General features: G+C 36.9%; 2 protein-coding genes across 2 annotated transcripts in view; one reads left to right on the forward strand and one right to left on the reverse strand.

Moving 5' to 3' along the window:
- Positions 1-1,054, reverse strand: part of LIPI (lipase I) — a 68,841-nt gene extending 67,787 nt beyond the window's left edge. The window contains exon 1 of the mRNA XM_032629436.1: positions 849-1,054. Coding sequence (XP_032485327.1) covers positions 849-1,054 — 206 coding nt within the window. The remainder of the gene's footprint in view (positions 1-848) is intronic.
- Positions 986-13,346, forward strand: RBM11 (RNA binding motif protein 11). The gene is made up of 5 exons (XM_032631129.1): positions 986-1,138; positions 4,572-4,744; positions 6,069-6,141; positions 10,156-10,252; positions 12,867-13,346. Exons 1-5 carry the CDS (start codon positions 1,053-1,055, stop codon positions 13,149-13,151), a joined length of 714 nt encoding a protein of 237 aa, XP_032487020.1. The 5' UTR covers positions 986-1,052; the 3' UTR covers positions 13,152-13,346.
- Positions 13,347-14,581: the final 1,235 nt, after the last annotated feature.

The raw sequence follows: 14,581 nt of genomic DNA on the forward strand, positions 1-14,581 counted from the left end.
TTTCTTTGGTCCAGTAACCATGTAAAAGAATATCTTTTCAGTTAAAAATGAATGATCACCACACCTAAGTAAAGGCCAAATAGTGATTACTTGCATATTTACAGGATGATTTCAGGGTCCTATGTAGACATATCATGTCAGAAAGGAAGCCAAGTTAACAGTTGACAGTTAATTTATCAAAGCACTGAGATTCTGAGTAAGTTTTCTTCCTCCTTTCTTTTAATTATCTTTATTGTTTTTAGGATTTTTTTTTCAATCTTCAAGTAAGAATTAATTCTTCACCCTGGTCCCACAGCTTACAAAGTACAGCCCTGATACAAAATACAAACATTGGATCCTACCACAATCACCCAGCAGCCATCCTCAAGAATTCTGGCTTCAGTAACAAAACTTGCTATATTCCTTCCAGTATTCCTTGGTATAGTCTGTTTTCTCAAGTTCAAATGCCTTCTGCAGTCCACTTAAAACCTGTGTCCATTTTCAAAGACTTCACTAGGGAGCGCTTCCTAGGTAAATAAACTAATTCTAGTACTCTACTGTATCCACATGCATGCATGCATGCATGCACTCACTCTTTCAAAAAGTATTTTATGAAGAATACAAATTTCAAATCCCAATGATTTATTCATTTACTCTTTGGAAGCAAAGAAATTAGTCTTCCCCCTTAGCCTGGGAGCTTCTGTAATGAAGTTAGTATGTTTTAAATCACCTCTATAGTCATTTTATTTAAAATGTTTGTTGAATAAATCCAAAATCAATTCATAATGTCGTGCCCTGTTAAATGAAGGAACCTCCATAAGCAAGAGGTCAACGCCCCTTGCACACTAATCTTACTTATTCTCACTCACTCTCCCAAGGTCCCAGCCGGATCCGAGGAGTGGCGAAGGCGCGCTGGGCGGTTACCACGGGGTGCTGGGGGCGTGGCGCCGCAGCCTCGCTCCGCCCCTTGAGCGCTCTCGTAGCCGGCTCCGCGGGTGAGGAGAGGGGTCGTGGTCTCGAGGCGAGGGGTCGTGGTCTCGAGGCCTCCTCCGTTCTTGGGCCGAGGCGAAGGCATGTTCCCTGCTCAGGAGGAAGCCGACAGAACGGTGTTTGTGGGAAATTTAGAGGCCCGAGTGCGGGAAGAGATTCTTTACGAGCTGTTCCTTCAGGTACTGTCGGCGGGGAAGGGGTGGCTGAGGGGCAAGGCGCGTCGAGCCGGAAACGCAGCCAGAGGGGCGGGCCGCACCTGAACCATCCGGAGCCCGGCCCTCTTCCCGCCCCATCCTGTGCCTTGGTTTTAATTTAGTTCCGCTTTGGCGCACCTGTCACCAGGTGAGCAACTGGGTAGTGAAGTGACAGAATGCGCCCCTTCCCCATCCCTTCCGCATCCCATCCCCACTGCAGAGTCCTGGGGTGAGCAGTGACTGGGCCCCCTTCAACCCCCAGCCCTGAGTAAGGGCTTTTCAGAGGCGCTGCCTGGGCCTTGGGTGTGTTCAGGCAAAACACAAAACAGCCCTGTCGCTGTCTTGCTTCAGGTAATAAGCACCTCACGCCTTACATCCCGCGAAATGAGAGGAATACATTTTAACATGTTTCCATATGCATTACTTATGCCCTTTTACACGGCAAGTATTTTTACTCCAGAATGATAAATGAGATTTGAAATGATTTGGGCAGCCAAGTCGTGACTGTGACCAATTGATTCCCTGGCCAGTTCCCTTTATTTCATACTAAGAATCTTATGAAAACTTTTCCAGACCTGGTACCTCCAGGATTAAAACTCCTGTCTCCTGTAAACACTCACCTACTGTATACACATAGGTCTCACTTGCTAAAGAGATGTCTTCATTCAGCCATTCATTTAACCATTTAATGATCCACAATTATGTGGCAAACAGTAAGTAAGGTGCTGGACATACAAATTAAAGAGACAGTCCTTGGTCTTCCTAAAAGGAGAAATTTCAAATTAATTACCATGATTTAAGATAATCTGCAAAAAAGAGGGACACATAGTACAGAAAAGTTGTTTAGAGTGTGAATTCTGATGTCAACAATGTGACTTTGGCCAACTAAATGAGTAGCTCAGTGCCCAGTTTCCTCAAATGTCAGTGAGAGTAATAGTATCCACAATATGATGTGGTGTGAAGATTGAATAAACTAATCCAGATAAAACAAAACTGAACCTGGCCCTTACTAAGTGTTTGCTGCTGCTGCCACTACTAATATCACTACCATTGCTATCGATAATACTACTGATACTAACATCAAGAGAAATCAAGAGTGACTTCCTCCTATCAGAATAAGGGCAAGTTCAAAGGGAGCAATAGCAAAACTAAATATCAAAGGCTAAGTATGAGTACCAGAGGTGAAAGGCGTTCTTTATGTAGTTTCTGAAAGGCTCTACCTTCATCTCTGAACTAAAGCACCCCTCTGTTAATTACAGATACACACAATTTGATAGAATTTCCTCCAGGAACTCAGTTTCCTTTCCTGGACATAAAACATTTTTATTATTTGAAAAATATTGTTGATTTTAAGGCTTTTATTCTTCTAACTTGCCGTCTTTTTTAAACTCGCCCTTTTTAATCTACTCTAATACTTGTCTTTTCCTATGGTTATGTTGTTCTCCCCGTATTACTTGAAACTTATCATTTTAACTTAAAAAAAGGAGGGGGGAAGGAAGGGAGGGAGAGAGGGAGGAAGGGAGGGAAGGAGGGGGAGAGAGAGAGAAAGAAAACTTACAGTTCTTTTTCTCCAGGAGGCTTCTTTCATGTTGAGCTAACAAAAAAGGAGCAGAGGGGACTGATGAGGGGAATGGGATAGGCATGAAGGCCCCCATGCACATATATTATTTCTAGTCAGTAGGGACTGGATCTATATCAGTTGTATGTGGATCTACAAGATATATAGGTAGATCTCATTGCTTATAATTTCTCCCTAAACAAAATATTCATCTCTTTTAACAGTTCAGACAACCAACCATACGTTTGTATTTTTGCCTAAGCCCTTCTCTATTCTAGAAGAATTTGCTAAAGTGAGGTATCTTTTAGGAAGGCTTCAACCCAGCAGAAGTTAGCAGATCTTGACAACTGGCCACACTGTTTATGTGTTTCATTCTGTTTTAAAGAGACTAAAAAGTTTTGATGTGATTGTTGCTACTGGCAAGCCTTCTTGCTGGACTTTAAAAATGCATGGGCATAGTTTTGAATTTGTGAAACTCAAATCATGTAAGCACATTCTGTCCATTCGCGATTTTATATATTTAATATCAGCAGTGGAAAAGTACCGATTAAAATTGATTTACTTTATTACTATATGTAGTTATCCTTTTTACTGGTTTCTTTCAAATTTCTGCTTATCCTTGGAAGAGTGGACATCAGTTTCAATATCTTTGTACTTTTAACCAAGAAATACTAAAGTAGAGATTTCAAGGAGAAGGATAATGAATTCAGTTTCAAATATGTTGAGTTTGAAACACAATCACATGGAGGTCTCTAGGAGACTGTCTCCATGAATGAGGCATGAGTGGGAAAAATAGATTTGTTGATGCAGTGGCTCTTGAAGACAGAAGGGAGGATGAGCTACTCTCTGGGAAAGTAGAGAATAAAAAAAAAAAAGATTGAATCTTAAAATACAGCATCATTTTGAAGATGATAATTAACATTTTTCTTTAGACTAGAAACAATTTCTTAATGTACTTATCCAACTCAACAGAGATCAGTAATCAATCATTAAAGTACAATGGAAAACTATGAGCTGTTCACCATTAACTCTTAGCTATTGTGAGTCTTGGTGAGCACTTCCTCAAATCACTATCATGGTGGAGAGGTAACATTCTTTTGGTTGTAATTAACACATTTTACAATAGTTGGCTCTGCTTTTTTACTCTGTATTGCTAATTATAGGTTTTATTATCAATAAAATCTGAATATTTTCAATTTATTTTATTCTATTTTAATGATACACCATGGAATAATATTCTCCTGTTGTTGGATTTAGAGCCTTCCTCATTTTTCATTCTTATAAATAATGCACCTACCTAAAAGTGTTAAACATATTAAAACATTTTTCCCTTTGGGAATATTTACCAAATGGGATTACCAGATCAAAATACAGTTTCTATATAGATCAAAAATTTAGTTTCTCCTGTGAAAATGTTTAATCTTGTCAGAAAAAATTAGGCTTTGATGTAATGTTACCAGTTTCTTTATGATAAGTCAAAGAATATTGGGTTTGTCATTTCAATTATTTTTGAGTTATACACTGTTAATATGTGTGGAGACAAAGTAGTATTTTAACCTTAGATTTAAATGCACTCTAAATTGTTTTGTTAGGACTAACATAAGGGTAACATATCTTTCCTTTTAAGATTTGGAACTATTACCTAAAATTTCCTGATCTTAACACCATAAATATTTTTTGATGAGCCAGAAAAATGCCAAGAAAGTGTAAGTATGATATTTATTGTTAGGAAAATACATTATTAACAGAGCTGTTATTGCTAACAGATTTTTTTTTAGTCTAAAGTTGAGTATACTTGATTTTCTCAGTGTAAAAAAAATCTTTAGATTTATGAGAAAATAATTTTTAAGTTTCTTACAGGCTGGGCCATTAACCAAAGTGACTATCTGCAAAGACAGAGAAGGAAAGCCGAAGTCTTTTGGGTTTGTCTGCTTTAAACACCCAGAATCAGTGTCTTATGCCATAGCTTTGCTGAATGGAATTCGTTTATATGGAAGACCAATTAATGTGCAGTATCGATTTGGTAGGTTTTGTCACTGATGAATCTTCCAAGTGTGTTTTGTTGGTGGTGCTGTTCCCAGAGGTGTAAACATTTTTGTTTTCTATATTATAGCCTAAGACCAAAACAGTGCCCCTGTAGTCTCTTAAAATTTCTCAGAACACATTCATAATGTTATGCAATTAGTTAATATTACCAATTAGGTTGCCAACTCTATAGCATCTTTTGTGTATTAAAATTTTAAATGTTCTATTTTAATGTCAGCCAGCAAATAGCTATGATAGTTGCTATTGGCTGTTAAGAATTAAACAAATCTAAATGAACTGGGGACACACAACTCTAGTTTCTATATAGCAATGCTATTTGCTGATCTTCTTGTCAATGGAGTCAAATATCTACTATTTGGAAGATAAGGTGGGTGCCTAGTTCTTCTCCTGGTGTTATCATGCTATACATATCACCCTGGATCTGAGTCCCCGTAAAAGCAGCTGGCCAAAGGCTGACCCTTAATGGAAGAAAGCTTCCTGACATGAACGGCCTCAAATGCCTTCTCCTGCTACATGTCAAGAACTGATCATCTTTGATTAGATGCCCAGAGAACATTGTACTATTGCTCTAGCCCTTTCATAGTTTGAGGGACTGATAGAAGCAATGCTTATGCTTTTGCTGCAATGTTTGCAATGCTTATGTTGCCTACCTCCCCTAATGATTCAGGTTTATTGATGTATCTCTTGTTTGTTTGGTTTTTATTCTTCTTGCTGTACTAAAAAAAATAAATAAGAATAAGGAAACAATGCCTTTTTGCAAAGGAAAAGCATAACTTTGCATTTCATTTTGTTTTATTTTGTCTTTGCAAAGATAATTAATTGGTTGCATCATGCTCTCACGTACTGTCCCGTTAACTCATACTGACTGGTAAAACGGGCCAGGCCATATCGTGTTCTGACACATCCCCAGCCAGCTGCTCATTATCCTGTCAGGTTGCATTCACTTTTGTCAGTACAGTTTAGAGAGCTCATGCCTTCAAAACAGGAGGCAAATAACACTGATTATTTGCCATTTTTAGTTTCCAGGTGTGTATTTGACATTTTTAGTTTCCAGGTGTGTAGAACCAAATAGCATCACCTGTCTTATATGGCCCCATGTCAACAGAATTCTTTTCTACACCCATTGCTTTGGACAAAGCTTGGTTATAATTCAGTCATTTATAGTGATGTAAACAACCTAAGAATATTGGGAGATCAAAGATATATTCATGTATCTTATATGGAATTTTTTAAAATGGTTTAAGGTGAGAACTCCAGAAACTTGTACCATGAAGTAATCTGTTATTCTGTTTCTTTTAAAGGGAGCTCTCGCTCTTGTGATCCAGCTAACCAAAGTTTTGAGAGCTGTGTTAAGATAAATTCACACAGCTACAGGTAATTAAAAATATTTTTTTCATAAAGGTAAAGCAAATAAATATGGTCTCACGCCAGGAAGGGTTTTTATATATTCTGGACTACTGTAAAACCTTACTGTTTAGACATAGGATAATATTAAGGAATTCATTTTTCCTGAAAACATGAAAAGCAACAGAAAATATTTTCATTTAAAGTTCAGTCAATATTTTCTGCAGTAGGTGGGAGAGATCTATATTTGTGGCATTCTTTATAGGTTGCTGCGTACTTTTCATAACTGTTAAATCACTTAAGCATCCAAAGTCTCATTGCGATGGATCACAGAGGCACTATTATCCATATTTTATACTTGAATAAACATAGAGATGCAAAAGTTAACTAATTGCCAAGGGCACAAAGATGAAAAAGTGATAGTTGGTAGGCTTAAAATTAAGCCTTCTGACATTAAGCTACTCTACCGTTTATGTTACTATTTTTAAAAACTTCTCTATGGTAATTTTCAAAATATTCTCAAGTTTTGTGTAGGCTGATTTCTCGATGCAATGGTAGCCTGCAAGGACACTCTCAGTGCAGCTATCCCAAAGGTCGTGGAACAGAAAGTCTCCGAAACCAAATAAGATGCTCAAATAACAGCATTTAGTAAAACAATTTAAAAGATACAGTCAAAAGCAAAAGGAAAGATACTGGATACTGAAAAGCAAAAGGAAAGACAGTGGATAGTTAGCATAAATGAGCGAAAGGAGCATACTAGCTGAGTTCTGATTACACTAATATTCATATGCCCTGTTTCTCTCTCTGCTGCATCAACCTTTCCCACTGATAGTGTGGTCATGAACCCTAGAGTGGAGGTTTGAGTAACGAATTCCATTCAGATAGAAAGTTCCCGGAGCTAGTTTCACTCACTTGCTCTCTCAAAAAGACATAGGGGCAAATACACCTGGCTACAGAAGGAGCTAGATGCTCACAGGTTCTATCTGAGTTTCTTAGGCAGAACAAAAACAGGAGCAGCAAAACTGTTAGCCCATAGGTGCCATGATAAGTACTAGGTATTTCCTTCCCTTTCTTTCTATGAGTAACAATCTTATTTGTTCCATCATATTTTCTATCGGATCTATCTGTGGCATCTCTTAAAACATACTAATTTATTATGCGTATTTAATATATATTATGAATTCTGCCTGTGTCTCCCAAGCCACTTGCTTATTCTGTTTCTAACATGGTTTCATTGCTATCTCATCAACTCGTATTAGCTGAGTTCTGGTTACACTAATATTCGTAGACCCTGTTTCTCCCTCTGCTGCATCAGTGTAGCTTACTTAAAGGCTACCCTAAGCATTTCTTGTGAGTTTCATCCATCCCTGTTTTTTTCGTGTTTTCTGTAGCAGAACTGAGTATTCTCCAGTAGGCTAACAACGGCTGAACCTCCCATGCCTGCTAATTATATCAGCCCTCCTAGGCATGGAAGAGTGGCCTCTTAGAACTGACAATTTCCCAGTCTTATCTTTAGGAGAAGTACTGCACTCCAAGTATAACACGGTGTTCTCCATGTCTTCATTCTCCCCAACATTTCTGTATCAGTGAAATAAAGACAAAATAGGTACTGAAACCAGACTGCCTGAATTTGAATCCTGCCTCTGCCACTTTATTAACCTTGGACAGATTATCACCCTGTAGCCCATCTCTAAAATGAGGATAGTACCTCAGAAGGTTATTGTGAGAATCAAATTTTATAATAAATTCAAGGTATTTAAAATACTGAGCACATAGCAAGCATCCAGTAAATACTTTCAGCGAATGTTAGCAAAAAGGGGTAGTGATTCACTTCCATCATATGAGAGGAACTATGGACTCATGAATTGAGCCGTTTATGTAATATAAAAGCTTCCCCTCTTCTTCTAGTGGGAAAAGATACCTCTTTTTTCTCAGGAGTTTGGAAAAAACAAGCTATTGCTAGGTTTGGGGCAGAAGAAGAAAGACTAGATAAACAGCTAGAAGATGGCAGTAACTCGCATTCTCTACTTATGATTGATGTACTTTTAATCATCACAAATTCTAGGGTAGAAGATCAGAAATATGTGTATATTCCATAATACTCCACTTCACTGGTTGTACCTTATTCTTCTAGTATGTGCTTCATTATAAAGGAAGAATGGGAAAAGGTTATCATGTTCTAGAAGTGTTGTGCAGAGAAAAATGGTGCACTTGTTATACCCTATAGTCTTTCTTGGAAATGGGTTTTTGTGCTTGTTATTGCCTCTTAGGCAATAAATAGTTCTGTTTTTAATAAATAGTTCCTGTATTAGCGTGCTAAGGCTACCATAAAAAGTACTGCAAACAGAGTGCTTAAACACAGAAATGAATTGTCTCACAGTTCTGAAGCCTCAAAGTCCAAGATCAAGGTGTCTGCTAGATTTCCTTATGAGGGCTGTGAGAAAGAGTCTGTTCTGGGCCTCTCTCATAGCTTGTCCCGGTTTGTTGGCAATCTTTGATATTCCTTGGCTTGTACAAGCATCACCCGGCTCTCCGCCTTCATCTTCATATGGTGTTCTCCCTGTGTGCATCCGTCTCCAAATTTCCCCTTTTGATTATAATAAGGGTACCTGTTTAGCTCATCCTACTCCAGTATGACCTCCTCTTAGCTAATTACATCTGCAACAACGCTATTTCCAAATAAGGTCACATTCTGAAGTGTTGGGGGTTAGGACTTCAACATATAAATTTTGAGTTGACATGGTTCAACTCACAGCTCTTCCCAATTTACATGTGATTCCTCTGTGGAGACAACTATGCATGCCCTGAGATTCACATAGGAAAGATAATGGTTTTAGAAAGTCGGCAGCTGTTTTCATAACGGTGCTAATCTCACCACCTCTGTTACTGAGTTGTATCTTCCCCACTCTATAACTTCATTGCACTTTTTATCTTGTTTCTTTTCCATCACTTACCCCACACACATGTTCCAATCTCCTTGAACTCTACCTCCAAATCATGCTGTTATATTTTTCCCCTTCCTCTCACTGAAAAATTATCTTTCGCATCCTTACCTCCTATTCACTTCTTAACCCCATTGTTATGGGGAAGTTGTTCTTTTAAAGGTTATCAGGAACGTTCTGATCAACAATTGAGTAGCTTTGGTGCTTACCCAGTTTACTATTCTGTAACACCCGACACTAAGTATTTCCTTAATGAAATGCATCTTCCACTGGCTTCTGTGATACTACTCTCACCACTTACCAATGCCTATCAATCTGACTGCTTCCTCTTATTCTCCTGCCTTTGCCTTTGCCTCCACCTGCCTGTATTAATTTCACCCTTCCCCACAGTAAACTTCCTGTCCTAAGATAAGTAGTATTAGCATTAAAATTGTGGAATACTATGGAGCAAGTAGGCTAATGACTAGCTGTAGAGTCTAGTCACTATGCATACCATTGGAATTTATTAGACATCTCCATAGAAGCAAATATTACATGTATAAATAAAACTTTAGGACACTACTGCTTTTAAATTAGGGATTGGTATTGTTTTAGGTAGTGTGTGGAAGAAATCAGCAGATATTATGTGTTCATGTTAACATCAGCAGACCATTTAGGAAAGAACATAATTTTTGTAGTTATACAGTGAACATTCCTTCAAAAATAAATTGAGAACATTTCTACCTTTCTTTCGCTTTTTTTTTTTTTTGTAGAAGATTGAATGTACCCTTGGTGATTATTAAGGACTTGCTTTGCTTTCTTCATATCTAAGTGTTCTTTGTCTTTATACAACTATAACATTGATTAACATTTTCCTGTCAGAAAGCCAAATGTGACTCTAAATATTGAGCTTTCAATATGTAGTAATTAGTAAGACTTGTGGTACTGCTGTGTCACTACATTACCAGTGTAATAATGATCGTGTGTTTAAAGTTATCTTAATTGAGTTCTTTTAGAGAAACTCTTTTTTTTTTAAATTATGAAGACCTATCTTATTATAAGAGTAAAGGACATTTATGCATAGGAATTGTAACTTTGTGTTACTTCTTTTACGTCCCCCAAGAAATGAAGAAGTCGTGGGCAGAACTTCCTTTCCCATGCAGTTCTCTCCAATTAATAATGCAGCTTTACCTCAGGAATATCTTTTCTTTCCGAAGATGGTAAGTTTGGTATGCCTTTCGTTCAATATATAGCATGATACAAACTATAAAGAACATGAAAACTACTTGGAACTTAAGCTGCTCAAATCTAAACCTAGAATGAAGGCAGCAGCTGCCCTGAGTTCTATGCCCCAATGGCAGTCTGCTCTAACGCAATCATCTGAAATCCTACACATAGTACATAAGCAAACAGCCAGTGTGTCAACAGAAAAGGAGCAGGTGCTAGTGATGATTCACTGTGGTACAAGTAAAATTTGACTATAGAGTTCTCATTCAAATTGATACAGCCACTGTATAAAACAATGTGGAGATTCCTTAAAAAACTAAAAAATAGAGCTAAAATAAATAAACTAAAAATAGAATATATGACCCAGAAATCCACTGCTGGGCATATACCCATAACCCATGTACTCCAGTGTTCATTGCAGCACTATTTACAATAACCAGGACATAGAAACAACCTAAATGTGCATCAACAGATGAATGGATAAAGAAGATGTGGCACGTATATACAATGGAATATTACACAGCCATAAAAGGAAATGAAATTGGGTCATTTGTAGATATGTGGATGGACCTAGAGTCTGTCATACAGAGTGAAGTAAGTCAGAAAAAGAAAAACAAATGTCGTATATTAACGCACATATGTGGAATCTAAAAAAATGGTACAGATAAACCTGTTTGCAAGGCAGGAATAGAAATGCAGACGTAGAGAATGGACATGTGGACACACAGGGGGAAGGAGAGGGTGGGATCAATTGGGAGATTAGGTTTGACATAAATACAGTACCATGTGTAAAATAGATAGCTAGTGGGAACCTGCTGTATAGCACAGGGAGCTCAGCTTGGTGCTCTGTGATGACCTAGATGGGTGGGATGGAGGGGAAGGAAGGTCCAAGAGGTAGGGGGTGTATGTATACATATAGCTGATTCAGTTCACTGTACAGCAGATACTAACACAGCATTGTAAAGCAATTATATGCCAATAAAAAAAGTGGAAAAAAATGACTATTTTAGAAGATATGCTTTTAGAATCGAATAATTTCATTTAGTGAAACATTTTGGTAAAATATAATCATCAATTACAAATATATTGCTTTTGGACATGGATATTTTTAAAAATAAATTTCTTCTTTTAACTAAAGGCAAAGATTCTCAACTGGTAGAGTAAACTACATTATTTCCGAAGACTCTCAAAAATATCGTTCTGGCCTAGAAATCATAATGATGGTCTATATTGTTAAAGGGGAACTTATGAAAATTTTTTTTCTAGCTCCTCATTTTATACATAATAAAATTGAGGTTCAGAGGTATTAATCAACAAGCCCAAGATTATACAACTTGTTAATAAAATATGTGGGACTATAACACAGGTAGGTATTATGATTCACAGGATGTGATTTCTTGCAAACATCCCACATACCTGTGAGCTTCAGATTTTTCAAATAGCCATTTTCACTTTGCAAACATAAGGAAAATTGATAATTTAACCTTTAGAACAATCTTTTCTTAGTTATAGTGAGATATTAATAAACTGCCAGTTCTTGTCTAAAACTGTCAATATCTTCTTTCTGGCATTTTTTTAATCTTTGATGAGATGAGAAATACACATACACACACACACACACAAGATCATGTTATCTCTATTAATCTTTAATCTACTTTGAGTTAAAAACTATTTTAAAAACAAGGAAGTGTCTATCTTAACAATTGAAAACTGCTGTACAATATGGTGGCCATCAGCCATCCATAAGGAGCTGAGTTTTAAATTTTTTAAAATTTTAATTAATTTAAATTTAAAAACAGAGACTTCATTCAGTTATTGTAAAACTTTTAAGTATGTTTGAAATAACTTGGGTAGTATATCTACTTTTTCAACTAAATTTTATGTAATCTGAATTCAGATGAAGTATTTTCAATGAAAATTTACCATCCAAATTAAATATGCTATAAAAGGCACACCAAATTTCAAAGACTTAGTATAAAAATAGTAAAATATCTCATTAACAACTTTTATATTGGTTACTTGTTGAAATGATAATATTTTAGATATTTGGGGATAAATAAATTACATTATTTAATTGCACCTGTTTCTTTTTTTTTTTTTTTTGTGGTACGCGGGCCTCTCACTGTTGTGGCCTCGCCCGTTGCGGAGCACAGGCTCCGGACACGCAGGCTCAGTGGCCATGGCCCACAGGCCCAGCCGCTCCGCGGCATATGGGATCCTCCCGGACCGGGGCACGAACCCGTGTCCCCTGCATCGGCAGGCAGACTCAACCACTGTGCCACCAGGGAAGCCCCTGTTTCATTTTTATTTTCATATTGTGGCTACTAGAAGACTTAAAACTACATACATGGCTTACATTATATTTCGATAGGACAGCACTAATCTGTATTGTAGTAAGCTATACACTACCTTGAATCTTTATGTTAACCATTTAAGAAAACTACCATATCCCTAGTATGAAAAGTCACTGTCCTTCTTATACCAACACATGGTTTGGTTTGCCTGTAGTTATTTGTGTAATGAATGTAAACTGTTAACCCTTTTTTTTTTTTTCCTAACTTTGTGGGCTTGTTTTGGTAGATGAATGTTTGTGGGTTTTTTCCACAGCAGTGGCATGCATATAATCCAGCACTGCAGCTTCCTTACTATGAGATGACAGCACCACTTCCTAATAGCACTTCTGTGTCTTCCTCACTGAATTGTGTTCCAGATCTAGAGGCTGGACCCAGCTCTTATGAATGGGCACACCAACAACCAAGTGACTCTGACCTTTATCAGATGAATAAACGCAAGAGGCAAAAACAAACCAGTGATAGTGATAGTAGCACAGAAAACAATAGAGGAAATGAATATAGCCAAAATTTCCGAAAGTGTAAGAAAAAAAGGCACTAGTATTTACATTCTAATGAAATGTATCTACACTGGTCTTCATTCTCTTAAAAGAAAAGAAAACTCTGTATTCCAGTAAATGACCAATTCCATGGCTTTCTTGTCTTCTTTGAAATATATAATAATATGACCTCTGATTTGCTATTCAATTTTTGTCTTGAATGACAAAAACTTAAAAATAATATAGTGTGCTTTTTGTATTTGTAATGGTGTTGTTAACAAGAAATGCACTTTGAGTTGTTATATTTCAGTATTATAATGAACTTGTACTAAAATATTAATCAAAAGTCACTTACTGAGCACTTTTGTATTTTGTTATTAGAAAATATAAAACTTTCCTTAAAAGGGTTAATATCATCTACAATCCTGTATTATTTTAAATTATCAATTTTCCCAATGTTATATCTTTGAGTTAAAAATTATTTAAATTATTTTCCTTCAGTATTTAAATTATCTTTCCAATTTTAATTCTCCACTCTCAAAATCTATTTATTTAAGTATATGTGTACACATTCTGCTTCAAATGCTAGAAGCTTGGAATTTGTGAACAATCATCTTTTTATTCTCACATTCACTACTTTATTTTGTAAATGAGTTTCTGTAATACTGAAAAACAAGGCAGTTGAAGAACAAGACGGAAATTACATTTAAACTTGGTCAAAAAGATGAATGCAGAACACACCCTGAAATCTTTGCTGAAATGACGCGTCCTGAGGTATGGTTTCAAATGTATTGCTGTTAAAACAAGTATATCACCTTTGAAACATTAGCATTGAATGCAGCTATAATAAGATAATAACTAATTTATTGTTACATGATTATTATAAAATTCTGATGTAAAAATGTTTTTGGTAACAGTTTAATGAAAGAAACAGCGTTAAGAATTATTACCGTTCCTTTAGCACCGTCCACGTGCTGGGGCATTGTACACTGATGTGTAGTCAACCCCTTCCTTTGTATTGCTAAAATAACTGATGGGTGATTAGAGAGTGAGATCTCTCCCTCTTGCCGGAACATCCAAAGCGGCATCCCCAGACCTTTTTCTCCTGTGCCTACAGAGTATACCCACCTGGGTGTCTCATTAGCACTGCAATTCAACACTTTCAATTTTACCCTAATTTTTTTCTCTCCAGATATTTTCTTCTTTGACCAGCTTGGGCCAATATTCTACTATGGACCAGTTGCTGGAGGGTTTCGACAATTGTTGACCTCGTTTCAATGACTTAACAGAGAGCTGTTCAGTCCGTCTTAGCCCACTTGCATGTTTCAGTGGTAAGGAAGCACTCTTGATGTCAGGCACTTAGAGAAATGAAAATAGGCCCATTTATCAGGATGGTGAACAAAATGAAAAGATAGATGTGACACTGGTTGTTCAGCTTCATCTCAATTTAAATATATTTAAGAGCTGGGTGTATTCTCCCTTACGGTAGATG

This window comes from Phocoena sinus, chromosome 4 (assembly GCF_008692025.1).
Source record: "Phocoena sinus isolate mPhoSin1 chromosome 4, mPhoSin1.pri, whole genome shotgun sequence".
NCBI classification, from domain to species: Eukaryota; Metazoa; Chordata; class Mammalia; order Artiodactyla; family Phocoenidae; genus Phocoena; species Phocoena sinus.

What these genes read in the sequence shown, in the direction of transcription:
- RBM11 (XM_032631129.1), top strand. Translation starts at nt 1,053, where the DNA reads ATGTTCCCTGCTCAGGAGGAAGCCGACAGAACGGTGTTTGTGGGAAAT. An exon ending in GAAGAGATTCTTTACGAGCT is followed by an intron (nt 1,139 to 4,571) that starts GTTCCTTCAGGT and finishes ATAATTTTTAAG; the next exon opens with TTTCTTACAGGCTGGGCCAT. An exon ending in ATCTTTTCTTTCCGAAGATG is followed by an intron (nt 10,253 to 12,866) that starts GTAAGTTTGGTA and finishes TTTTTTCCACAG; the next exon opens with CAGTGGCATGCATATAATCC.